Source organism: Ciona robusta, chromosome 1 (assembly GCF_009617815.1).
Source record: "Ciona robusta chromosome 1, ASM961781v2".
NCBI lineage: Eukaryota > Metazoa > Chordata > Ascidiacea > Phlebobranchia > Cionidae > Ciona > Ciona robusta.
Genome location: NC_143235.1, coordinates 7,269,333 through 7,297,266, shown reverse-complemented (window position 1 = coordinate 7,297,266; position 27,934 = coordinate 7,269,333). Strand labels below are relative to the sequence as shown.

Genomic DNA, 27,934 nt, shown 5'->3' with positions numbered 1-27,934 from the left:
TAGTTTGGGATGCTCTTCATATTACTCAATTAACAACGCTCTTTTAGAATCGTGAGGATACGGATATTTAATTCCATGAATGTTCTTTGTTTACTAGTAAATGGAACAAATAAGAGAATGGAAAAACATGGAGAGACTGAAAATCTCTTATATACCCTAACCTGTCATATAAGCTACGCTTTGACCATAGTTTATTTAAATGGTTTGAATAATATTTGTGTCAAAACATATATTAAGTAATCCTACTTCTCGTCAGCAGACGCCGACTTCTCTTCTGCATGCGCACCATCCATGTTACTTTTACGCAGAAAGTTTCTCACGAAAGGAGATTGGTTGTTGGACGCCACAGATGTCATGTCTGAAATAAATTTGAATCAAATGTGTATGTGGATTTGAATCAAATGAATGAATGAATGTAACTCAATAACCCTCGCGGATAGTCCTTATAACACGGTTAGTTGTTCTATTAAACAGACAACTAATACTGTAAATACAAACAGCGTTTATTATTTTCAATTGGGTGGTGAATCAAACCTGTTGGACTTTCTTTCTGCTCCGTTAAATTCTCCGTGCTTGTTTTGGGAGATCTTCTACGGTCAGGTGACAACCGACGAAGGAAGTCACTTCTGCGGAATAAAATAGATTTTAAACTATAACGAACTTCTAAAACATAAAAAGTAAGTTAACTGTGTGCTGCTTGTTCATTTTTTATTTTGTAACGGTGAGGTCCTGCGCGTATTAAACCGTGAGACGTGGGATTTATGTAGGAGTTGGTGGATTGCCACAAAAGTAACTTAGTAAAGAATATTTATCACCAGGTTGACTAACCCTGCCGTCAACTCTTTAATCCTCTGTGGTGACTTGTTTTTAGGAGTGCTGGGCAAAGTAAGATCTAATTCTGTTATGTTGTAACCCTGAATTCTTGCCACTGAAACTCTGGACTTGACGAATTCTGCGTCACTGCCTCGATTGAACTTAAGAGTGACCGGATTATTGGATTTTTTTCCTTTCGATTTATCTGAAGCTTCCAGCCTAAAACAACCAGAAAATGATAACGCCTTTATTTCTTCCCATGTCATTCCTAAAGTCTCCCGAAAAAAGATGTTGATTCTTCTGTGCAATTCTTCCGAACTCTCATCTTCTACATGAGAAAGTCCGTGTAGGAGGAGCACAGCTTCATGATTTGCTACATTCGTCAGTGAGTTGCTTCTTGAATCTTCTGTCCCAGTGTCCTCGTCCTCTTCCAGGACATTGCTCCAAGAGGCAGAAGAAGTTGTTGAGTGTTTTCTTGAAAACATCTCATATTGTCCTTGTAATTGCGACAAGGCGCTCTCAATATTGACAAGACGAAGATGCATCTGATGTTCTATCTGGTCCATCCTATGCTTCAAGCTCAAAACCTCGGCCTCGACAACGTTAACGCAAGAATTTCTCTTAGAGTCGGATTCGCCACTCTTGCTCGACCTCAACGCACGTTTCGACGCCATGCTGTTGCACTCAAGTATGAAAGTAACTTCACATAAACAACCTAGTTGACAATTATGCGCTTCAAACCTAACTGTTGTGAAAAGGCATCGTGAAGAAATTAAAAAATAATATCTCTGAGTACAGATTGAAATGCCTATTAAATTAAGGAAAACTGCTTATGAAAAATTAAGGAAAACTGCTTATGAAAAAAGAGATTAAGGTAATACTCAAATGCGGCGCTATGAACAGCGTTAATGATACAAAAGTCTATATTTATGTAACTATACGTGCGACTGCATATACTGCGAAAGAAGCGACACTGCTGTCACGCCCGATATCTGCTTCTGTCTAGTTATAACCTGTAATATTAGTGTTTATCGTCTGTATGTAAATTGAAATGATAAGTTACTGACGTCATTATATACTAATGACGACTACTTTATAGACACAAGTAAACTTTTTCATGACTCAACAAAAGCTTCGTTGTCGAAACAAAGACGTAACTTTTCTATATATACATCTGGCTAGTATACCGAGCAATTAAACATAAACAACTTTGTTGGAAGTATACGAAGCTTTCTTCGACTCAATGTAAGCGGATGTTATTCATTGCTAAGGCAGTCCTTGCTATCATAACTATAGCAATAGATTTGTTTATATATACCTACGGATGTGTATATCAAACGTCCAATAGCTGATTCACTGTATTGACAATATAAACGCTTTTGCAGTGTCTAACCCTTGCATATCTAACTGGAAAATTTAAAATGAACTGTTTCTTTAAGTTTAAAAGCTGTAGAAACCGCCGTAGGACTTCCCCAATAACGGTATTACGTCACCGTTAACACTGAGTCCCATTTTTGGTAAGAACGACCGCATCATCCGGTGAGTAAAAACATTTATAGCTTTAACTTGACTAAAACTCCCAACGTTCATTCTGAGGTGACATCTATAAATGAAAATTAAATACGCAAATCTGGTGCGACAACCGGCCAGCATTAACCAAGTATAAGAAGTATATAACCGTCATACGGTGATTGAATGACACAGTTAGTTTCTGCACACAACTTCAAAGTTTTTGCATCATCGCATATTTCATGTGCTGAGTATAAAAAAAACAGTGACTTTTACGTAATATAGTACTATGGGGAAAATGGGATACCATTAGCACCTAAATCGTGTGTTTCCTGGTCGTGTTTTCTTTATTAACAAATGGAACGAAAAAAGAAAATGTGGGACCATCTTACCCCACTATAATACTATGGATTTGCTTGTAGCATCATTCAATATTATGTCACCACAAACTGAGCTTTTTAAATTTGCTGTCGTAATTTAATTTTATCTCTGCATACACAACATACTGTGTAACCGACTAGCTAAGCTAAACAAATACGTCTGCAATAAATATTGAAAAACGAAGTCATTTATAAAATGTTAACCTTTCTACGATATCCCATATTGGAATCTCAAATTACAATTTCTGACATCATTATTCCCATTGGGAGAACTTTGTCATCGCATTTAAAATTTTAAATGAATAAAAGAAAGAGAGAACTAAATACATTAACAAACAACATGCAAACCGTATCTGTTTGTTTCGACTGTAAATATGGCTAACAAAAGAAATAAAGAGCATTAGCTCACACAACATGGCCGTTATTTCCGGTGTAGCGGCATAATTGAGGGCAACATAACTATAGTTACATGTTTTGATATATCAAACTATATAGGTTGCTTACCGGTCAAGAATTCCAGCTGCTTTCTGAAGAATATTTTTCTTGGAGCTTGTGTTGGTTTCGAAAGACTTGCGACGATTGCTGCAATAATCCAATGGCAAGTTGTTCAATTAGTTTTAAAATAAAGCTAACAAAGAAAACAATAATTAAAATTAACCTGGCTGCGCACAATATAACACTGTGGCATATACGTTTGTCTCAATATAGCTATCCACCCTACAACTGTGACCATAAAGCATTTAATAGACGGTCGCTTACACTTTGGAACACTCAGGAAAGGTATAAGGGAAACCTAGTCGGGGCGAAACATGGAAGCAGCGTGTTTCTACAGTTTAAACACACTCCGATGAAATTGCGACGTGGTTACGTCACACTGGTGTAATCCCATGGACAGAGTTTCTTATGCGCTCGGAATTGGAACGACATCGTTCGTGGTTCATTGCTCGTATAAACATCTACTTGCTGTAACCTTTGGTGGGTAATCAAGGGTAGGAACAATATTTAGGTAACGCAGTGACGGCAAATTAAACAAATAAACATACAAGATCTTGAATGCTGCATTCAGCAATTGCGGAAAAATTAAATGCATCTACAGTACAAAGAGAGTTTAATTATAAGTGGGATAAGAAAGAACACTTATAGCAGATAATATCTAAACATCACAATCGTGTTTTAAACAATTAACAACGGTCTAAGAGAGTCGTAAGGATACAGTTTATAGATTTTTGACTGTTCTTTGTTCACTACCAAAGGAAACGAGTAAATAGAATGAAAGTATGTCCCATTTTCCCCAACCCTACTTTAGTATTGGGTAAGGTGGATACCGTTAACACATTTGACCGTGGTTATAACAATTATCCACGCTATTTTAGAGTTTCGAGGATATGGTTATGCAAGTTTGTAAATACTCTTTGTTTACTACCAAGTTGGGTGACAAAAGAGACTGAAAACTTGGACCCTACCAAAACCTACAAATCATAATTCTAGTAAAATCATGAATGCAAAAGGAAAAATTTAATATCTGCGGGGTTATGCGGTGCTAATTCGATTAAATTAAGCAAATTAGACTGCATAGAATATCTAGTACACATGGGAATCCACCATCTACTTTCAAGATATCGGTCCCGCGGTGACGTATATACATCAGACAACCATGCAAACGAAACCGCAACTACTTCGCTAGCGCACTATAACAATAGAAATTGCTGTTATTTTAAAAGCGAAGACAGATGTAGTTCAATGTCTAACCTCTTGTGATAAACTTCTGCTATTCTTTCAATAAAACCGCCTTGAATCGCCAATAATAAAAAGTAATTTAAAACACATTTGCGTTGTTTTCGATGCAGAGATAGAAAGCACGCATACAATCACGTTTAGGAAAAGACGTGTCTAAAGGATTTGAACATCCGAGTGAAATTATTCCGAGAAGCTGCATTTTTAACTGTCCAGTGACATGAACGACTACTTTATACAACGAACACGAATCAACTCTATCACGTTAACTTTTTAAAGATGGTGAAAAGTTAGTTCTTGCCGTTCTGACATTTTCAGTAAATTTGAATAGACAGTAAATTCTACACTATCGCTTTTAAACCTCATATCTTACGTCTGGTCTTGGATTGAGATACCGTTTCGATTAAGTGAGGCGTTCTGCACAGTATACCAATTCTGTCGGTGACTTCTTCACACATACTGATGCTGTTAGGCTACATTACCCTGTGATGAAATACCTACCCCTGTGAGCATATACCCTCCCCCAAAGGGCCAAGAGTCATCAAGCTGTCATGGTAATGGCGTATTAAAACAGAACTCAAATATCAATCCTTGTGCTGACTGATAAAAGACATTCGACAAAAGTCTTATTTGTTTAGAACAGAAAATGCCTGTGGTGCGAGTGAATGGTTCTCTTTCACGAAATCTAGTCGTAACTTGGCTAACTATACGCTGGTGGCCCATTTACTGACGACATGGCTTTCCTGAAAAGATTACAACCCGGCAAGCTAGCAAACTGAATACCATTACGCAATACAGCAGACAAACCATTCAAAACATGGGAGAAATACCTCAGGTAAGGAGAAACGAACAAACTATTACAGCTAAATTGCTTTGCTCGTGACTAACGGAAGGTGGGACTAATTTTCCACAACAACATTTACACCTGCGGGTGGAAAGGCCCGGATCCAGGTTATGACGAAGATTTCTCCACCGGGAAAGGAACCGGGCATTAAGGAAGAAGGCTTGTTGTGTGACGTCATTTCTATTCAGTAATTGAATGGATGACGTATGTAAATGAAAGTATTGGGAAGTGCATGGCGGGTGAAATATTGTTGTATTAGTTTACCAGTGACGACAACTGTTCATATTGTCTGTTCAATACTTTTAATTGAACGTTTGAATGACGATCAAACTCCCACCCTCAGAACTCTCGTTGTGTGGGCTTATGGGCCATTACAACAAACTTTCGGTGGCGGCGGTTGTTTTACATATATATGTGGACAGTTGCCAACATACAGATTGCTTTCTTCACAATGGTGCACTCTTGATGGTGAATTGAAACGAGTAAGTGGATTAAGTTTTAAATATATGAATGGTTTTATATATTCACTGGCGAACATACATGCGTAAACGAACCAGCGTGTCAAAAAAATTCCGCGTTTTAAATATAGAACATCGTATAGTACCATACGCCCCCGCTGCAATTTAAATTATGTAATTTCAACGATGAATAATCCGTATGTGAACCGCATCCTATTCGATATTGGGCGTAACACTGAGAACTTAATACATAATTACAGTACGTACATATGTAAATAGCGAGCCCTAACTTTGAGCCTCGCACAACACTGAACTTACGTATTGTTTAAATACCAACTCATATATACTTACTAGCTGTCATCTGCCGTGGATAGCTTTGCGTTGTTTGCCTCTTGACGTTTCTCATACATATAAAGGTCAGCCTTCGAGAAACTTCTGGATCGTCGTTTAAGGAACGGATCATCAGTTGTGAGGTAATCATAATCAATTTTCCCAGGAAGTCCTATGTTAAAAAGATTGTGAGTTTTGAAATATAAATCAAACACATGCAACACAGTTATGTGGAGCTAAGTAAGATGGGACATGTTTTCGTTCTCTTTTTTTGTCCCATTTGAGAGTGAACAAAGAAAATTTCAAAATATCACGATTGTAAAAGGTTCGTATTTGGAAATGTGGGATTTAGCATCTGATCCCAACAACGTTCCCGCAGTACTACAATGCTATGTATTCAATGCATCTGCGGCATGTAAAATAAAATGTGAACAATCATGTTGTTTGAAGGTGAGTATAGTTTATTTTATATATTGTAAAAAAACTTGTTTAGTTGCTGGGTAAGTTTAGATAGATACCGATAGCACATAACAACCGGTAATTGCTAATCGTATATTAAATAACTAACAAGCTCATGCGGTCATGGAGATACTGTTGGATAATTATGTAAATATTCTTTGTTTACTACAAACTGATGTGAGAATAAATAAGAATGAAAACATATCTTATCTGACTTAGTACTCCTTGTTCTTACTTCTTACTTATATACAGTAGGGTGGGGGAAGATGGGACATCTTTTGACTCTATTTTCTCATCCCATTTAATAGTAAACAAGAAACATTCAAAGATTTATAAAACTATATTCTCACGACTCTTATAGACCATTGTTAATTGTTTAAAATACGATCAGGACATTTGAGCAATATGTACTATTGTACTAAAGGTGTCCTATATTCTCCCACCCAACTATATCAAGTGTATTTGTGCATGGGCTTACCCGTGTCTTCCTTAATAAACAACAAGCCGGCTTCATCATTGTCGGCATAGTTTGTTGCAGGAGCTTGATCTTCTTCGATGGTAAACGTTGGTGTCTCCCTTTTCTCTGAGCTTTTTTGAAATAAATTGTCCTTGCTCATTTTCTTCTTTAAAGAACCGAGTTTTAACGAAGCTTTCTTCGCCTTCACAGCCGATATATCAGCGCTGGTGTCAATTGCTTTACTTTGGTGTAAACCTGTCGGTAAAATAGTTGTTATTAAGAAAACCAACTTAAAACGGAACCTTCTGCGTTTTTATAACACTTCAGTATCTACACATACAGACACTAAAGCAAGTTAAACCTCGTTTACGACTGTGCTAACACCGCGACATTATTTGTAAGTTATTGTGTAACTTATGCTCCCCGAGAGACGTTCGGTATCCGGGATATTTGTTTATGCAGAGAAGTCACACATACATGAGAAATTAAGCAAGTTATGCAATGAAACACTAACGTTAACTTAAATACCTTCGTATATATGCCGAGGGTAAAATAACAGAGATTGATTATTTTGAATACAGACCTATAAGCTCAAATTACTTGATGCTGCCTTAACCATTACAAACATTTCAGTCAGCTTTATTAATCTATACGCTTGACAATTACATATCGATTTAAGTTCTACTAGTAAGACCGATATTGTAAGCGCAAATAAATATCTTTGTATAGTAACCAGCAGCTGAAGCGTTTTACAACCTACATGCTATAGATGTATAGTATATAGAGTGGCAAAAGACGGGACACCTTTACAACATAATATCCAAATTTCCTTGTCGTTTTTTTATACAATTAAGAATTGTTTAAAAATAATGAAAAGGTGTCTTATCTTTTCCACCTTTTTATACCATATATAATATATTATGTTGTTGTCCAGCGTTCTTCCTTAATAATTATATATTTTCCTAGTTGCACCTCGACTGTTTAATCCAACTAATGTGTTCACACTCCGGCGTGCGAAACTAAAATGCAAAGTACAAAAAAGGTTTGCACATCGCCTTGCTCAATTGACTGCTCGCAACGGTTTTGCACGCGGCTACTTATAACCTACACCAGATCGATTTAACCTAGAGTGCAATAATATGCATGGGATATTATATTTTCGACTGACTTAACTTTGCCATTTAAAGCAAATGAATACATAAACCTTCCTCGAGGTTAAATCGATTTAATCTATAGATATCATGCTGAATGACATCTATACAACCTAACATATTTTACATTCATGTATTTCAAATCTGGTCGCATTTTATTGGTAAATGTATACGAAATTTTGTGTGAAAATAGATTTGTTATTCGCAACGGCGTTTACAGACATTTGTCATGAATTGTAATGGCTAACGCTATTTGCAATTTTGAGTAACGCTATTTGCAATTATGTTACCCATATAGCATTAGGAATACACCAACCTGGTTTTGCGATCGATGTTTCAATAGATTTCTTGCTCGAACGTCTAAAACCTGCGCTCGCTGTCCGTCGAGAGTTGCGAACAAAAGGCGACTTTTTTTCTGAACTTTCTCGCGATGCACAATTTTCGGAACTTTCTTTTGTCTTCTTCTCTGATGAACGAGAGGACCAACCTCTACCGGGCAACTCGTGTAAAGTTGACCGCATGGCCGAGTTTCGCTGGAATGATGATGACGCCATTGTTGGTGACGTAGAACTAAAGAATGAGATCGGGGTTGGTTTGGCACCAATTCTGCTCTGTGAAGAGATGCAATCATAAGATATGGTTTATTATAAGATAAAAATTTTGCAAAAAAATCAAAACTCACATTTGAAGCACGACTACATTGTATGGATGACGTTTGCAAACTTTTCCACATTATTCTGGAGGACCAATCTGAAAAAAGTGGGGTAATTAATCCATTCGTATACCGGTACTAAAACTTTATATTTTTAAATATTTTCAAAGACGCAAGTATATTCGGCATCTGCGTTTTACGAGGCCTGTAGGTTTTCCATACACACGTGATGTAATGTTTTCGAAGTTATTGTTATTTTAATTTGACTGTGACGTCAGTTAGGTGTGTACTTTAGCGAGAAGCAGCAGTGACGTCACAGAATAAGTTAAAATTTATAAAAAAATAAGGTTACGTTAATATTTTATATTCAGCTCAGTAAGGTATATATTTGTAAATCACGTAACAAACTGCGTGGTGGGGCGACGACAGTCGTTGTAACACTTGTGTCCAATTCAATAATGGCATAAAATTTAGTTTAGAGCAATTGTTGTCAATTGTTTTTACTAAACTACAAAAACGCCCAAAACAGCAGCAGAGTCCAGCTTCGATTCCAAGTTCTCTAGACTATATAGGCAGACGCGCGCCACTGTACAGCGGCACCGTATATTTCTCTTACTTTCGCGCGCCTGATGCTTTGGCGATACCTCCCGGCTGCGTTCGGGGTCGGTGCGGTTCGGTGGAGAGTTGCGGCTGCATTCAATATCGATGTTGAAAAAGAAAGGCGACTGTCTGGTTGTAGATGATGGAGTGCCTGAACCACAACTGCTCTTTTGATCTAAATATATATTGGGATGTGGTTAATGAAGTTTTATTTTATTTTCTCGTTCCATCTGGTAGTAAACCAACAATATTGACATACTTTTATAGTTGCAGCTCGCTCCTCTAAAAGAGTGTTATTAAAACCACTATCAGGGTACATGAAATATATAGTATAGAGTGGGGGAAGATGGCACAAGGACGTACTGCCCAATATTTCCAAACTCAAAATATATGACGGTTTTGGTTAGATATCACGAATTAGTACTATCATTCCTTTATTAATTGACAACAATTGAAAAACAAGTTAAAACACACGAGGATTTATTTAGAGATAATAATCGATTCGCACAACACGTGAAATTTTACCAGTTCGAAAACACAATGAATGAGACGGGACAGTTTAAAATCCTTGTTAACTTATATTAGTAAATGATTTTATTATTCGGGATACACGTCAATAACGCAAAATAATACTATACACGCTTTGAAAATCAAGTTTAAACATTCTTTGAGAGTGGTGTCGGGGGTTTAATATGATTCTGCGGGCATTTAAATTAAACGTCATTTAAATTCAACGTTGTTATTTTTTAACTGGTATACTGTAACATTTTTTGAGTACTGATAAAAAGGCGTCGTACGCCGATTCCCGTCTTCCCCCACCCTAATATAGGTTCTTTCGATATCCCATCTCGCCCCCTTTTCTATACCAACATTAGGTAATTATGTTGCATTGTGTCACACATTCATGCATGCATCGCACTTGTATGTCACATCAGACTTGACTTCTGGTGTACCGAAGTCGTTATATGTATTGGGCGTCACATGTATTGAAAAGTCGATACACCCCTTTTAAATAACCGTAGAGCGCATAAACGTTGAGCTGTAAATATTTTTGTCTGTGCTTTGAATACAGGTTACTGTTAGCACCGGCAATATTCTTCTGTTAATATTGATCATGTTGGTTATTTCTTTATAAAACCCACTCGCTTTAGTAACACAGTCTATATTTCCTGGTACTTTCATCTGCATGTAGCGCTTTCTTGACAATGCAATACTAATACACATCCAACATTATACGACCTTTTAAATGTATAGTAGGGTGGGGGAAAGACGGGACACTTTTAGAACATAATATCCAAATATCCTGATCGTGTTTTTACGAGATAGCAACGCTCTGTGGAAGTTATGAGGACACAGTTTTATAATTCTTTAAATGTTCTTTTTTACTACCAAGTTGCACGAGAAAATAGAATGAAAAGATGTCCCATCTCTCCCCACCGTACTATAATGTGCATCTTCTTTTACTTATTAGTTAAATACTGTTGAACCGAATACAGAAGACTGTATACCAATAAAGTTCACATAGTGCATGTTCTTAGAAAAACGGTACAGTGTACAATTTATATCATTTTTGGTTAAAAAAAAATCATTTCTTTTTTCTTACCTGGACTGGGTGTTAATGATTGCCAGTATTGTCGCAATTCATTAAAATTCTCTCTTGAACTTTGTCGTATGACAAGAATCTTTTCCGGCCGATTTGCTCTTTGCATTTTTAACAGATTTTGTTAAACAGTTTGATATTAACCGCTTTGCGTTTAAAACATTAAATTCCACCCACGTGTAAACTGTCTATACCACTATAATCTAGGATTCATCTGAAAATGTACACCTGTTTATTTCGAATATGTCATGTACTGATGGAATAAAATTACTCAGCCGATGTTATATCTATATACGTACGTTTTAACAAGGTAGGATCCATGTTATGGTTTGTTGACATAGACGTGCGTTTAGGGAAGCAAAGCCTTATATTTGTTATGAAACGGATGAAATTTAAAACAACTACTTTTAATATGGAAGTATTTACACGAATGCCGGTTAAGCATTACCGTTTTGCGCTGTTACTACCGTAAGAAGCAACTAGGCAATACGTGTGTATGCTGAATAGTACAAAACTAGAAACAGGAAATTGTGGTCTAACTCATTGTTGTTCTATAATTAATCTGGAGTTAGTCATAGCAAGTAACGTTCTTTGTAGTGCTTGCTAGCATTTTCAATCATGTTTCATTCTAACTATCATTGTAGTACAGTTTAAGTAAAATAGTTTATGAGTGCAAATATGAAATTTTTGGTGATTTCTAATTGCGATATGATGAATTTAATGCAATGCTATGTTACTTTAAAATATTACAAACATATCGTGTTTATGATCATTTGTATCAGTCCCGTAGTATTTATGTCAACATGCTGCATATTTTACATTATATAGTAGGGTGGGCAAGATAGGACACCTTTTCATTTGGTTTTCTCGTCCCATTTGGTAGTAAACAACGAATTATGAAACCATATCCTTACATCATCCACAGACCGTTGTTAATTATTTAAAATGCAATCAGGATATTTAGATAATATGTAATAAAGGTGTCCCATATTCCCCCACCGTACTATACAAACTGTTTCCAGTGTCTAACAATAACTTGCATAAAACTGCTAACTGTAACATATAACTGTATAACGCTTTCCTTTTTGTGTTACGATAAAACACACACAAAAAAAACCCATTTCAGTACACACTGGAATATCTCAAAAACAAACTGAATCACACAAACAACGTATATAGTCTAGTATAAACATGACGTATCCCCACATACTATTCTCCATACTATATGTTGCTAGGAATCTACATGGCCTGCAATTAACTCTTTCTCAATGAGAAACGTTTGCTCTATCAACATGAGTTACCCACCGCTTCTCTGCTGTCACCCACGGAAAGAATGACGTAACCTGAAGCTAGAAGCCATTTGTGGCTAAAGCGTAATCAATCGGCGTCCCACGCTTTATTGCGCGCACATCAATTACAATTATCTTTTATTTATACACTACAGAACTCGCCCACAAATGAACGAATTCAACCAGCTCATCCATGGCCTATAACTATGTTTTTGTACAAGAAACCGAGTGCCCGATATTTCAATGTAAAGATATCTCCACACAATAAAGACTCTGAGACTATAAACATACGCTAAATAATTGAGCAGTGCTGAGACGACACCCGCACCGATATGTGTCTGAATGCGCAACTCAGGTTTGTAATCAGTTTTTACTCGTTGGTATATGCATTTAATTTAAATTTTTTTTTCTTCAGAGAGTTTGTTACACGAAGAATGCTAGTATGCGGTTGTATTTAACTCACAAACACAGTGATTGTTAAATAAATACACAGTTTATATAGTAGGGTTATAGCTTCATAAAACAACATTAAATATTTCCTACAGTTTGATTTGGTCTCATAAAACTAGTTTTAGTTTTGTAAAAAAACACTAAGAGATAAGCATGAAGAAAAGAGGCAGGGGTCAATATGACTTTAATTTGAGATAAAAACAACAAAAAATATCGGTTTAACGTTATATATATGAAGTTTACATGGCAAAGAAACTAGCACAGCCTGTTAAACTCTGTAGGTTAACTACAAGTTGCAGAATATTGCCAATGTAAATATATTTCAATTTAGAGTCCCATCTTCCCCCACATTGTAGTTTTGTATGTTTTCATTGCCAAACTTTGAAAGGTTTGCTTTTAATTTAGTAATTTATACCTCAGGGGGTTTTCAACTATAAGATACTGATATAATAAAAAGATAATATTTTGAAAATATGTTCGAAATTTGGTCATTTGCACTTGGTGATAATTTATAAGAAGTGGGTTTTGCCAAAAACAGAGTAGTAATACCCAATTTGTAGCAAAAATAAAAACTTTATCAATAGTTATTATCAATATTCTGTTATAACAAGTTCCTATTCATTTGTAGGATACAATATTTATCCATTGATGTTCGAACATTACCCATTGTCGTTTAAACAATACCAATTGTTATTCAATAATATATTGTATAGGTAACATGTTAAAAACTATAGCAGTAGGGCAAGAAAAAGAATGTTTAGACCTAATTTTCAAAGCGTACAGCATTTTTTCGTGTTATTTACGTATATTTCTATGTATAAATAGACCTAATAATCAAAATTAACAATGATTTTAAACTGTCCCATCTTATCCTGTGTGTTTTCAAATTTGTAAAATGTCACCTGTTGTACGGATCGCTAAATAACTCCTCGTGTGTTTTATTATATTTTATTAAGTTGGTGTCAAATAATAAAGGAATGATAGTACCAATTCGTGGTATTTCCCCAAAACCGTCATCTATTTTGATTTTGGAAATATTTGGCAATATGTGCTTAAGTGTCCCATCTTCCCCCACCCTACTATAACTATATATGTTGCCAAGCGAATATATAATTATTTTAACTGAATGATACCAAACCTGGTACACATCCCATACGACTATATGCATATACTCTGATATAAATAGACTAAATATTTTTTATATTCGTAATTACGACTTAATGGTAGTGAGCACGTGTTTAAAAATCAATCACAATATTATAGTATGTAATGGGGTAAGAGAACACACATTTTTTTTCTTTTGGTATATATATATATATAACCGTAGCCCGCGGTACCATAGGTACTATAACGGTGTCCCTTACCCCACAATCGTATGATATTGGGGAGATTCGATGTAAACTTCCAAACCTTCAGGTTGTTTTATATAAAAAGATTTTCGTGATCGAAAGACGGAGGACTAAACTTAGATTGTGATTTGTTACAGTGTCATTAAACGCTATTGCGGCGTAACATAACCTGATGTCTTTACATCTGAAGTCGACATGATGTGACGCTGGGATATGATTTGTTGTGATCTTCAGATTCAGAGATTAATGCCCTAAGTACGTTAATTATAACGAAATGACCGGAATTCATTTTCCTAATTATTAGTCGATTAGCGCACAAGAACATGTACCACTTACGACCTCAAAAGGTTTGCACAATTGTTTACTAACAATAGATTTGCATTTAGAATGAAAGGTGAATTATATATAAATAAACGCTGAGTAATTAAGAAACACGCACCAAAGAAGTATCAAAATGTAAGGAAGATATTACCAGAAAACCCATGCGTATTACTCAATATATTGTACTATATTACATAATGATATATGTTATTAAGCAACAAAACCAATTTGTTTGAATAACTGTGATATATGTGCACCATGGCCTACTCAATGTAATGAGTAGGCCACGGTTCACCCAAACAAGCATTCAGTGGAAGAGTCTTTTTTTCACGCAGAGCAGCAGCAAGCCACACTGCTAACAAGGGAAGTCGGTGGCAATTAACCTAATTTAGGTTGTTTAAATATCAGATTTCGGACCTTACAAGAGCAGGTCTGACACAACTATTGCAACACGCTCAGCGATTCTATTGTTTCAACGGTCTACTCAGGAAGTTTATTTCCTCCCCCCTGCGGGCAGTCGCCGTTCGGTTGCAGGGAAAGGTGTAAGTTAGAGTATCGTTGTTTAAATTGGCGGCAACAGCAGCACAATTTGGTTTACAGAACATTTTTTTATTGCTAAGCAAGGAATTAATTGTCAGTGCAGTAAAAAGTATTTAAATACAAGAATATTAAACTTGATGTGGAAAAAAGAGTATGTTTTACGCCCTGGAAAAATGTTGGCTGTTTTTGTTGATATCGGGTGAGCATTGACATTGTGTTCGATATATTGAGTTTACGAACACGCTATCAATTCAATTAACTTAGATAGTATCGTGGGACCAGTTGAGTTCAGATGTAAGATATGCACGTATATTTGGAGTAATATAGTACTGTGGGGTAAAATGGGTTATACCGTTAACAGCTAAAACTCATATTTCCCATGTTTTGTACATTTAACAACGTTCTTAGAGTGGTTAGAATACAATTATATAGTTTTAAACATATTCTTTGTATTTACGAGAAAGAGAATAAACACCTGTATCATCTTACCCCACCTTACTAAAGTTAAATGTTTATATTAAACACCACTTTTAAATTACTGTAAGTAAAGCAGCATGCAAGGCTCGATGGCGCCTGTGATTTGGATATGAGTTGGCCCATTAAACCAGGCTTTGGTAACGTGCTATAATGATACAATAATATCTGTAAATATATTGTCTTTGTTGATTAAACATTATTCCGCTTTTCCTACCATGACCAATATAGTTCCGTGAGGTAGGATGGGACATTGTTAGCACCCAAATCCCACATTTTCTGATCGTTGTTTCTAACAATTACCTTTTACACTCGCGGGTTATGGTTTCTATAAATTTGCTTGTTTCCTAATAAATGAGACGAAAAACGAATTAAACATGCCCCATCTTACCCCACTTTATATCAAGACGATCATTGTTTTTATAAACAGTTTCGGTCTTTATACACAAGAGTTGGTGCTCACCCACACTCATATCATTACACCATGTACCCGAACAAAGTGTTGAATGCGTGCATGGAAAATATGACGAACTTGAACGATGTGTTTGTAACTCTGAATGGACAGGAGAAAACTGTGACGTCGGTAAATTAAGAATATATTGTATCATAAATTACTTAAACTGGTTTATATTTGCATCGCTGTATGGTTTGTGGGATGAATATTGTATACAGTGTTTAAATATAGATATGTTAATTAATGTGTAATAGGATTTTATAATTTTTTAGAACTTACATCCTTTGACAACTTTGTGTTTGCTGATGTGAGAAAGCCTACGACAACGACAGATAGCTACAACTTATTTGATGTTGCCGATATCAATGATCTAAACACAGAGATTGTAAACTTGGTTGTAAATTTTGACACCTGGAATAGTTTTAACGACCAAAGAAAAATGTCAAAAGATGTTTTAGGCGAAAATCAGAATGATTTTGATGTGCAGCCTTCGGTCAACGAGGGATCAAGTTCGGGGTTTGGCAACTCTGGCAGTGGTTTTGGTAACGAGGATGTTAGAAAGAACAAGGACACGTTAATAACATCAATAAATAATAAAGGAAGGACGAGTTTTGTTCGATCTGAAACAAATAAATCTTTAGTCGAGCAACCTGTTCAACAAACCAGCAGTCAATGGATCAATTACGAATCTTCTTCTTCTGGATCTGGAAGCGAAACTTTGGAACCAGAAATATACGACGAAGGTGGCTTGAGTAGGTAATCGTTTCGTTTTTTATTTACCAATAATTTTTTCATATCGACTATTAACTGGCACGTATCTTAGTTCGAGTGGTCCCCATTCTGTTGCATAGGGCCCATCACGGATGATTAGACTATAGACATTTTGTTGGTGATTTGATAATGCAAACCAAATTATCAGCATCAGATAGTTATCTACTTGCCACTAAAGTTATTACATGCGAATGAGCGGATTTATAGGTGTGACAATGCTTATGGTTTATTTGTGTATACATAGAGGTTTGTTAACAAACAGGGAAAGTCCCCGCGTAGAAAAGAGCTTAAAAGTAAAGAACAGAGATGAAATAAAACACTTTCCACCAGCATATTCTGCTATGTACCGGAGGATTTTTGACGAGTGCCTATTTAGCAAATATAAACAGATGTATGTAGCGATAAGAAAATTATACCAAATGCTGTTAAATTACTGTTGATGTTTTGCAGTATAGCTGACGTGGTAAACAAATCAAAAGTTCTTGTATGAACCTAATCGATAAACTGTGTTCACCCTTATTGATTTGTGTTTTTCTTATATGTCGTGTTTTACCAGTGGATTGTGGAAATGGAACTGTGAAGAAAATATTTCAGCACTGTGCATGTGAACCAAACTTCACAGGACAATTTTGTGAAATCGGTAAGACAAAACTAATCAGAAATTTCATAAAATGTTCCTAAAGGTAGTGCAGTTGGTTAGTGTAAATGCCAATACCCTAACCCAGTGGTTATGGGTTCAAGGCTCGTTGATGCTACCATTGTGGCAGTGTATCTGCGTATGTGTCCTTGGGCAGGACACCTAAATGCAATTGCTCTATTCTTCAAGAGTTGTTAACATTATCAGCCATACATAAATTTATGACAGCTAAATGATTTTAATTATTTATCCCCTGTTAGTGGTAAACTACTTTTATACATCTTATAATTTTGTTGCTTTAATCTGGTTTTCAGATTTGCTTGAGAGCTCTGGAGAGTCTTCAACATTCAACTTGGATTATTCAGGCTCTGGTGTGAGTGAGAAAATATGTTATCATGGTGTTCCCGTGTTCATAAAACACTGTGAGTGTCATTTTGGGTTCGAAGGAGTCAGTTGTCAACTTAGAAAATACTTAGGTATTTATAAGATTGAAAAGTTTTTTTGGGGGGCAGAGAATGTATTATTGTACAATGTTTGGTGTTTTTTTTTGTCTGAAACAAAACAGCATCTGAAAAAAACTCTAATTTGTTAAGGTTTAATATGGCAGTATTGATTACAAACTACACGCGGGAGGTTTTTTTTTGAATTTTTTTCCAGTTCGCCAAATTCCTCAATTTTGCCGGGCATTTTTTTCCAAACTTGAGTATATAGATCACTTTTAATTTATTTATGTATGTATAGAAGGAATGCAATGTATTATCTTTGCAACATTTGAAAGTTTTTTTTTTTTTTCTATGTGCTCATTGACCGTATAGATTCAACCTGCCTAAAGAAATCTGTATATATCTGAAATAAACCATTTGAATATACTTTACTAATTTGGTACAAGTAGTGTAGTTTAATTATATCATTGAAGGTTCAGGAGATTGGAATATTTTATTTAATACTCAACAAGAGATACCAGATGCTAATACCACAAGTAATCCAAGTAAGTACGGCTGTTTAAAATACCCAATACAAAGTGTTTTTTTCCCAAGAACACAGTTGCCTACAATGGTAGCAGTGTCAAGCCATTAAACCCAGAAACTCTGGAGTACAGGCACATTAAGCAGTTTATCACAGTACCCAATGTCTATTAAATGTCCTTTCCAGGAACACACTCTCAAGTTTGTAGCAACAACAAAATGCCAAAGAGTGAATTAATTTAAAGTACAAGATTTTAAATTTAATTGAAGTGTTTTACATGTTTAGGTGAAGACATTTTATGGAATGTGAGTAATTTCGACAATCTTACTTGGACCCGTGTCACAAATTATCTTAATCCAAACAACAAACTTGCTAAATCAAGTGAGTTACACATTACATACTTTTCTAAATGTTTGTGTTAGAACCATGTAGGTTTTTACTGATTTTTGTACAATAGTATTAATATTCTATGTTTTATGGTACATTAATAGTTTTTACTTTAAACCAATTCTTTCCAAATTTTTTTTAACTTGTGGCCTACTTTAACCAACAATGTATAAAAGAAGTTGAAAAATCAAATTATATACGTAATGATAAAGAAATAGGATAAACAAATTAATAAATTATGTTTTGTATCTAATTAACGTAAATAAGCAGGCATTAAAAATAGAAATGCAGCACTTTTTGAAATGTACGCCAACAGCAGTGGCAAAGCTCGGTTATAAACAGAATATATATCCCGTTCTTATTACTTATGTGCTGATAAACATAAATTTAAGTAAGCACTTTACAGAGCATATTTTTGGGAGGAAATTTGTTGTGATTTCCACTGGAATTAAGAAAACAAAGACAGTTTTAGATTATTCTCCTTCTCCAAGTGAAGATGAACCAAATATTTATAGGTTGGTATTAATACATTGTGCTAAAATAGTCTTACATGACTGTCCACCTAGGCAAGCTATAAGTAATCCAGTTTATAACTTAATCCAAGATAATATACAGTGTCAAATCTAGTATGTACTAGTTATCGATGTGTATGTTACAAACGTCTTTCGTTACATTCATACACCATATCATATACACTTCACTTCATTTTCTATTCAAAGTCTTGAGCTGCCAACAAAAGAATTTCACTCTTTCTAATATTGTGCTCCTCGATCTATTTATAATAGATTCTCTTTTGTGCCAAAAAAGAGTGGTGGAAAATCTCGGTTAGAACTTAACACATGCTTTGTAAAGAAGAGAGATGCTGCTCGTTTATTTGGAACTGATGATATTGATGATAATATTAGTAAGTTATTTGCATTGTGGTATTCCTTTATTCGTTACTGAATTATTGAAACGAATTGTTAACTCTAATATACAGGTAATCAGAACTAAGTTATGTATAAATGTGTTGTGTTAATTATTTGAATGTGTACTATTATTCAACTAAACCAGTGGTTTCTAAGGTCGGCACCAAACCCTGGGGGCATTTGCAACCATGAAGGGGACGCTGAGAGTAAATCAAGGTTGTTACGAATGAAAAATAACTTTTGTTTTTATTCTTTTTGTCAAGGAGGTGTTTGATACTATGTTCGTCGCCAGGCGGTGCTATTAAAAAATAATTTGGGAAATTAAATTAAATAGTTTTTAACCGATTTTTAAAATTTTTATGAAAATTCCAATAAATTTTAGTATTTAATTTTCCGTACACAAACAGGGAGTTGGATCATGAGCCAACTGTGACCTAAACATCATGCTTCGCTCTAGAAACTCTCCTATATATCACAGAGTAGATACTTTAAATTGAAATGAAATGTTTCATACGTTTTACCTCATTTATTTTAATGATTACAGTGTCACAACTAATCACACACTGCCCAATCACCAAGAGACCAACCACTGCCCTGCATACTTATGCTTATGATCTGTATCTGCCACGTGAAGATTTTCCTGAACAAGGACAGTATATATTAACACAATGGCATGGCTCTCCAAATCCTAATATACTTAAGGATGAATATGGTTGTGTAGCGCAAATCAGCTCATTTGACAAAGCGAGATTGTGCAGAGCTGGGTCATGCTCACAAGGTAAAACTTCAACAATTACTCGATCCTTTTGATTTTAAGTTAAAATGTATAGGGTGACAATAATTGAGACAAAGCACTTTAAAGTATTTTTGTACTTTTTTTTCAATGAAAATCTATATGCTACTCTTCATAGCAAAACATACAAATTGTAACATTTTTATTCAACATAAGTGATTAGCTTGCCTGTGTCTAGCCTTTCAGGTTCTCCGCTTAACACTGCTACCATCGTGCGCCTTCGTTAACCTCCATCTCGATTGTCCAGTCAGCCATACATTATTAAAAATAAAAACATTCAAATTTGAACTGTATATATTTATTATGACCTGTCATTTTTAAACTGTTTTTATTAACCAATCACAGACTGCTTTTTCTCACGACAGGCGAGATATTTGACAAGGATGGCTTACATATAGGACTGTTGTATCAACAAGGGGGTTACCCACCATTAGCACTCGAATATCAAAACGGTTGGTTTATTGTAAGTGCTCGCTCGGACGAACACAGCATGGCCGGGAAAGTTGGATGTTCTGTTGGCCAGAAAGTACCTCCACACTTCCACTGTCCTAAACATGACCGTCAACAGGTTGAGATTTTGGATTGTTTTGCGTGTTTGTTTTCTATTTACTTAAAATAGTACCATTTCTCTCACTATCTGGTTTAATTTGCAAATAATTTTGCTCTGAAGCAACAAAGCATGCTGTAGTACGTGTATTAAATAAGCAAATACCAACTAAATAGATTTTCTTATTCACCCCCTATTGTTGCTATTGAGAAAATTGGGCTGTGCATGCAGAAAGTTGGGAAGCTGTAAAATATAAAGTTGTGTTAACTAACGTTAAGCTACCATGTCACATTTTATTCATGTTTAGTTTAGTGAAATTCTAAGGATGCCAGCTCAAGAATTTCCATTCAATACTTGGGCAAGGTTTGAGTGGAAAATAAAGTGGAGTGAATATGATGTGGTGTATGAACGTAACAGAACAAGTTAGTAGTTTGTTCATTATTAATTTGTGTTTTGAATTTGAATATAAGAGTAATAAATATTTACAAACCTAACATACCAGTAAAATTTCCCACACCAGGAACCCGTTAGTAACACAGTAATGGCCCTTTAAAATGTGGTTATTTCACAAAGTCAGTGTAAACAAAAAAATAAATTTTCACAACCCAGTGGTTATTAAAGGGTTGTCCAAATTATTAGCCCCACATAAAAAATTTACTCCTAAAAAATAATCACTCTCAAATTAACACACTTTGTAACTCGTAAGTTGGCATGAGGTGTATGAACGTCTGTGTTATGACGACTGTCGTTTTTCGATCTCGAGAGGATAAAGTAATTTACATTCATTCACATAGGCTGTTTCAATTGGTAACACTAAATATGGCGAACTTTTTTTGATGTACAATGTTTACGTATAAACATTCTAAATTACGCCATAGTTTTTTGCCCTTTCGTTTGCAGATGTCTCTCTTGTTTCATACACCTTGTTACAACGTATGTAACATCTTGGGTGATTGTTTTTTTTTACGGCCAACGTACAATCCATTAGTAACCACTGGATTGGAGCTATTGCCGTAAAGTATCTTGCCCAAAGACATCTGGGCTATAATGGTAGCAGCGATGATCCTTAAATCCATAACCTTTGGGTAAAGTTACTAACGATTATATCAATACAACTGCAATATGTAAGATTGTACCACACTTAAATACAGCTGTAGATGGAGATCCAGGTCATATGACATCACAAGCATGGATACGACTGTGGATCAATGGACGTAAGGTTATTGACTGGATTGGTGCTTGTGGTAGAAATGATGAAGGAAGGCTTCCATATTTTAAAATTGGTAAGCGTTCTTAGATTTTTGAAGGCCGTTTGATACTTTGTTATAGTTATGTAATATATTTCAATTTGACTTTTTTGTTTATAGACTTTATTCACTATTTAGTGTGTTATGTGTTTAAATTTATTCAAACCAATGTGTAAACCAAAGCCATATTTGTAACTTAGGTTAAGGTGAAAAATGTTTATTCACTTGCAATCTAATGCGAACCGGTGTGCCAATACGCGTTTAAATTTGCACAAAATATCCTGACCATTATCATATACACAATAACCAGTGTGGGAAGACAAAGTAGTGGTAGGAAATTATCTTTAGCAAGTTAACCACAAGATGCAAATACTGAAAGATTTTTTTCGGTGTAGTTTTACCTAAACATTCTAATAATTGGGAGTATTACATATTTCATTATTAACAATGCAGGTATATACAATCCAACTGGTAGCAGCTTTCCACTTCGCATGTATGTCCGTGGTTATGAACACACTTACACACAACCTGATGCTAAAGTAGATGATAATGAAAAAGATATTTTAAGCAAATTAAAACTTGTTGATCATAAATTAAAAAAGGAAATAAGCAGAAACAGTAAGTTTAATTATCTATTTTTCTTTTTTATGGGCCAGCAATAGCAGTTAAGGCACTAATTTATTGTTGTATTTACTAGTTTATTGTAGTTAAGGCACTAATTTAAAAAGAAATTTAAAGATTTGGTAATTCTTCTGGTGTAAAATTATATTTTTGATCTTTTATAATACCCACATAACCATTGAATTTGGTTTACACGGTGTACACACATAACCAATGAATCTTCTGCATTGTGTGGATTCCAAGATTTCCAAGAATATAGACGCATAAAAACTATTTTCTTACTGCTATAGGTTTTTCCCTTCTACTTAACCCCCATAGTATGGGATTTGACCCATAGTATGGGACTTAACCCCCATAGTATGGGATTTGACCCATAGTATGGGACTTAACCCCCATAGTATTGGATATGGGATCGTTTAGGAAGAGATACTTAAAATACCTACACGTTTATATTTTTCAGGTTTCATCAATGGAATGAGATTTATACATGTGGGTGGAGATGGCAGGTGCGTTCTGCGGGCAAAACTAAACCACGTCTCGCATATCACAAGGACAAAGTTTCGACAGTTAAAAGTTGACAAAAAAACTCAAAATCTGATCAAGAGTATGGTATATGCTATAGAAGTAAGTGTTACTGTTTCTTGAAACTTGAAAACTAAGTATAAACTACTGCTTAATAATCCTTTTTTTTATGTTGTTTGATATTAAATGACAATGAAAAGTTTTGTTTCTTATACATTGCACATTTATGTATTGACTGAATGATGCTTATAATACTTATGTGGCAAGCAAACTAAGGCGTGTCAGCACTTTTCAGGTCACTCCAGCACCTTCCATTACTAAAAAGCAATCATTTTGTTTATAATAGTTTGTTCCATAAATTTCAGTACAAACATAACAGTGCGTATATAAGACAACTGTTTTATTTTTAAATGTTTTGGTTTACAATACTAAAACCATTATATTGCAAACCAAATCATTTGATTTTTTTATTGAAGTTTCAGTAATCATAAAAAATCAAATCTTTTAATTATGAAGAATGGATTGTCTGTAAGTCCAAAACAAAATATAAATGATTTATTGCAAATAAACAAAGCATGACATTTTTTTAACAATATGTCAAAATTAGCAAATAAAACAGGTTGTTTAGTCGCTGTGGTACAGTTAACACTATTCCGGAAGTAAAGGGCTCAAGGGTTGTCCCTGCTACCCTTGTGGGCGTTTGTGTCCTGAGGCAGGCAAACATAAAAAAAAACAGAAAAAAAAAACAAAAATTAATCACCCAAAATTAATAAATTAAATTAATCGTTTGATACTTTGTTATAGTTATGTAATATATTTCAATTTGACTTTTTTGTTTATAGACTTTATTCACTATTTAGTGTGTTATGTGTTTAAATTTATTCAAACCAATGTGTAAACCAAAGCCATATTTGTAACTTAGGTTAAGGTGAAAAATGTTTATTCACTTGCAATCTAATGCGAACCGGTGTGCCAATACGCGTTTAAATTTGCACAAAATATCCTGACCATTATCATATACACAATAACCAGTGTGGGAAGACAAAGTAGTGGTAGGAAATTATCTTTAGCAAGTTAACCACAAGATGCAAATACTGAAAGATTTTTTTCGGTGTAGTTTTACCTAAACATTCTAATAATTGGGAGTATTACATATTTCATTATTAACAATGCAGGTATATACAATCCAACTGGTAGCAGCTTTCCACTTCGCATGTATGTCCGTGGTTATGAACACACTTACACACAACCTGATGCTAAAGTAGATGATAATGAAAAAGATATTTTAAGCAAATTAAAACTTGTTGATCATAAATTAAAAAAGGAAATAAGCAGAAACAGTAAGTTTAATTATCTATTTTTCTTTTTTATGGGCCAGCAATAGCAGTTAAGGCACTAATTTATTGTTGTATTTACTAGTTTATTGTAGTTAAGGCACTAATTTAAAAAGAAATTTAAAGATTTGGTAATTCTTCTGGTGTAAAATTATATTTTTGATCTTTTATAATACCCACATAACCATTGAATTTGGTTTACACGGTGTACACACATAACCAATGAATCTTCTGCATTGTGTGGATTCCAAGATTTCCAAGAATATAGACGCATAAAAACTATTTTCTTACTGCTATAGGTTTTTCCCTTCTACTTAACCCCCATAGTATGGGATTTGACCCATAGTATGGGACTTAACCCCCATAGTATGGGATTTGACCCATAGTATGGGACTTAACCCCCATAGTATTGGATATGGGATCGTTTAGGAAGAGATACTTAAAATACCTACACGTTTATATTTTTCAGGTTTCATCAATGGAATGAGATTTATACATGTGGGTGGAGATGGCAGGTGCGTTCTGCGGGCAAAACTAAACCACGTCTCGCATATCACAAGGACAAAGTTTCGACAGTTAAAAGTTGACAAAAAAACTCAAAATCTGATCAAGAGTATGGTATATGCTATAGAAGTAAGTGTTACTGTTTCTTGAAACTTGAAAACTAAGTATAAACTACTGCTTAATAATCCTTTTTTTTATGTTGTTTGATATTAAATGACAATGAAAAGTTTTGTTTCTTATACATTGCACATTTATGTATTGACTGAATGATGCTTATAATACTTATGTGGCAAGCAAACTAAGGCGTGTCAGCACTTTTCAGGTCACTCCAGCACCTTCCATTACTAAAAAGCAATCATTTTGTTTATAATAGTTTGTTCCATAAATTTCAGTACAAACATAACAGTGCGTATATAAGACAACTGTTTTATTTTTAAATGTTTTGGTTTACAATACTAAAACCATTATATTGCAAACCAAATCATTTGATTTTTTTATTGAAGTTTCAGTAATCATAAAAAATCAAATCTTTTAATTATGAAGAATGGATTGTCTGTAAGTCCAAAACAAAATATAAATGATTTATTGCAAATAAACAAAGCATGACATTTTTTTAACAATATGTCAAAATTAGCAAATAAAACAGGTTGTTTAGTCGCTGTGGTACAGTTAACACTATTCCGGAAGTAAAGGGCTCAAGGGTTGTCCCTGCTACCCTTGTGGGCGTTTGTGTCCTGAGGCAGGCAAACATAAAAAAAAACAGAAAAAAAAAACAAAAATTAATCACCCACAAAGTAACATACTTGGTAGCTCATAGGCTGACATGAGGTGTATGAAACAGAACACCCTGTTATAACAACTTCACCACCAAGCGAGCCACTAACTCTGGCGTCGTTGTTTACCGACACAACATACCCACTGGCCGCTTGGTGGTGTGTATGAGCTAAACCACGCTTAATCATACCGTAACTTTTTTTTAAAAAAGTGAACGACTAAGGTTTTTTAGGATTGAAACACAATTCCCAATTGGTATAAATTAACAAATAGGTCGTCTCATGTAGCAATAATGGTCATTGTTTTGTATTTTGTCGATTCAAAGGTGTTTGTTGAAATGGATCGCTATATATATCGTCTACAAACGCATTGTCAATATTTGCATTCCATCACTAAACTATGCTGGTCAACAGTCAACTTGTTTTTCGTTTTTATCGATATTTGTATCTTTTCGTTTCTCAGCAACAGGAATTCAGGATTAAGCAGTTGGAACGTTTGGTGCAAGAAAGATGCTTGACGCCATTGCCTCGTAACGTAGATGAAGCTATGAATGACGCTGGTGATATTGATGAAGACTAAGCAATGACGAATAACTACAACTAGTCAACAAAAATGCCATTACCTATAAAGATATACCAAACATTTGTATTGTTATAGTTAATCGCACGTTTATTGAAACGATATTTATACTTTGTTTGACACGACTTTTATACTGTATGCCTTCTAGCTTATAAATCGAATAGAGCGAATATTGCTCATTTATTTTTTGTGCCGACTTTGCGACCTATTTAGATCACTTCACTCACAAAGTAGCATACACGGTAACTTGTAAGCTGGCACGAGGTATGAAACAGTACACCCGTGTTATAACGACTGTCGTTTATCGGCCACGTGAGGATAGAATAAGTTACATTCATTTATTTATATTCACATTCATCAGGGTTACCTGTCGGCACCGGAAACAAATTTGCTAGATAAAGTTTTATATTTCAAACTGTCCTATTTTGTTTTCTTATTAATATATTAAACGTATTTCCGCATTTTGTGCTTTTTGGGCCACACGTCAAATGTTTAGTCACCATTTGTCGTCCTACCAGATTTGCACGCAGAACGTAAAACGTATTTCGCTGGTGCTGATTTTTATGTATTGTGATATATATATACGTTTTTTTACTGGGATTTTTTTCATTTTGGTTTTTAACCATTGGCTAGTTTGAATGTGTAATGCGTTTGCGTTTTAAATAATAGTTTATGAAAATGTTCCATACCAGAGGTTAAATGAATTGAGGCGTGTTTCTTCTAAGTTTTTATGGACATTTTAATAAACCGATATAAACTCCAAAATTGATTCATTCGAAACATCTGCCATGCAGATAATTGACGCATGTTTGACGTCGGCCTAATAAAATTAGATCTCAGATGGATTCATCTACCTCAGCATCAACCCACCCACTGCGTTGTGTGCAACATATAAATGACATCATGAATAGCCAGTTCTCCTTACTGGTTATTGTTTTGTAGGCAGTCCCCCAAACAGTAAAGCTCAGCATTTTGCGCGGATATTTACGCTCGCAGCCGAAACCATTGCTGACGTATGTTTCTTTGGGCAAGACCCTTAGTGGTGAAACTTAGGAGTTCATAACGTGCTGTTGCATGACCAGTAAGGATAAGTAATTTATGGTGTGGGGAAGATGGGGCACCTTTCTATTTTATTTTTTCGTCCCGTTTGGTAGTAAACGAGAACATTCAAAACCGTATACTTACGGCTCCACCACCCTAAATTACTGCGGGAGAAGATGTGACACCTTTAGCGTATAATATCCAAATAATGTTTAGGTGTCCCATCTTCCCCCATCCTAGTATATATTCTTTTATTCATATTGAAGAAAAATTACAGATTTCCTGTTGACCTAGTTTATATAAAATCCAATACAACACGACTCTAAAACAACAATCATTTGAAATATTATTTTTAACTATACTTATTGCATAAAAGTGTGTAGTCTCCTTGTAACATAATTCATTTCTAGGATTTCCCTAGCTCTAAAACATGAACTGA

General features: G+C 34.9%; 3 protein-coding genes across 10 annotated transcripts in view; 2 read left to right on the top strand and 1 right to left on the bottom strand.

The window, feature by feature from the left end:
- The window catches only part of LOC149742413 (uncharacterized), a 43,247-nt gene extending 32,073 nt beyond the window's left edge, over positions 1-11,174 (bottom strand). Inside the window, exons 1-9 of one of the 5 annotated variants that reach the window (XM_089877878.1) lie at positions 10,991-11,174; positions 9,404-9,562; positions 8,818-8,885; positions 8,452-8,746; positions 7,006-7,239; positions 6,090-6,240; positions 3,207-3,284; positions 535-626; positions 247-358 (exon numbers count right to left, since the gene is read on the bottom strand). In XM_089877878.1, the coding sequence (XP_089734004.1) occupies positions 247-358; positions 535-626; positions 3,207-3,284; positions 6,090-6,240; positions 7,006-7,239; positions 8,452-8,746; positions 8,818-8,885; positions 9,404-9,562; positions 10,991-11,096 (1,295 nt within the window). In that variant the 5' untranslated portion in view covers positions 11,097-11,174. Of the gene's footprint in view, positions 1-246; positions 359-534; positions 627-828; positions 1,557-3,206; positions 3,285-6,089; positions 6,241-7,005; positions 7,240-8,451; positions 8,747-8,817; positions 8,886-9,403; positions 9,563-10,990 lie in introns of those variants that run through there. The other 4 variants (XM_089877870.1, XM_089877911.1, XM_089877902.1 and 1 more) reach the window with 4 other exon arrangements.
- Positions 11,175-14,865: 3,691 nt separating this feature from the next.
- On the top strand, positions 14,866-23,996 carry LOC149742412 (uncharacterized). 4 transcript variants are annotated; one of them, XM_089877977.1, is made up of 16 exons: positions 14,866-15,135; positions 15,841-15,993; positions 16,137-16,616; positions 17,192-17,275; positions 17,587-17,694; positions 18,189-18,260; positions 18,524-18,619; positions 19,032-19,140; positions 19,411-19,529; positions 19,690-19,749; positions 20,078-20,311; positions 20,692-20,894; positions 21,181-21,295; positions 22,025-22,156; positions 22,574-22,738; positions 23,202-23,996. In XM_089877977.1, exons 1-16 carry the CDS (start codon positions 15,090-15,092, stop codon positions 23,384-23,386), a joined length of 2,361 nt encoding a protein of 786 aa, XP_089734103.1. In that variant the 5' UTR covers positions 14,866-15,089; the 3' UTR covers positions 23,387-23,996. The 4 variants fall into 4 exon arrangements, with proteins under 4 accessions (XP_089734103.1, XP_089734091.1, XP_089734113.1 ...); XM_089877965.1 differs by having other exon boundaries at positions 14,868-15,135; positions 17,587-17,748; positions 23,202-23,994; XM_089877973.1 differs by lacking the exon at positions 14,866-15,135 and adding an exon at positions 15,250-15,550 and having other exon boundaries at positions 17,587-17,748; positions 23,202-23,994.
- A 413-nt stretch (positions 23,997-24,409) lies between these two features.
- Positions 24,410-27,299, top strand: LOC149742411 (uncharacterized). Its single transcript, XM_089878306.1, has 3 exons — positions 24,410-24,603; positions 25,067-25,230; positions 26,338-27,299. The coding sequence occupies exons 1-3, from the start codon at positions 24,477-24,479 to the stop codon at positions 26,452-26,454; spliced, it is 408 nt and encodes a 135-aa protein (XP_089734432.1). The 5' UTR covers positions 24,410-24,476; the 3' UTR covers positions 26,455-27,299.
- Positions 27,300-27,934: the final 635 nt, after the last annotated feature.

What these genes read in the sequence shown, in the direction of transcription:
- LOC149742412 (XM_089877965.1), top strand. Translation starts at nt 15,090, where the DNA reads ATGTTTTACGCCCTGGAAAAATGTTGGCTGTTTTTGTTGATATCGG. An exon ending in TAATACCACAAGTAATCCAA is followed by an intron (nt 18,261 to 18,523) that starts GTAAGTACGGCT and finishes TTACATGTTTAG; the next exon opens with GTGAAGACATTTTATGGAAT. An exon ending in AAAGGAAATAAGCAGAAACA is followed by an intron (nt 22,739 to 23,201) that starts GTAAGTTTAATT and finishes TATATTTTTCAG; the next exon opens with GTTTCATCAATGGAATGAGA.
- LOC149742411 (XM_089878306.1), top strand. Translation starts at nt 24,477, where the DNA reads ATGTATGTCCGTGGTTATGAACACACTTACACACAACCTGATGCTAAA. An exon ending in AAAGGAAATAAGCAGAAACA is followed by an intron (nt 24,604 to 25,066) that starts GTAAGTTTAATT and finishes TATATTTTTCAG; the next exon opens with GTTTCATCAATGGAATGAGA. An exon ending in GTATGGTATATGCTATAGAA is followed by an intron (nt 25,231 to 26,337) that starts GTAAGTGTTACT and finishes TTCGTTTCTCAG; the next exon opens with CAACAGGAATTCAGGATTAA.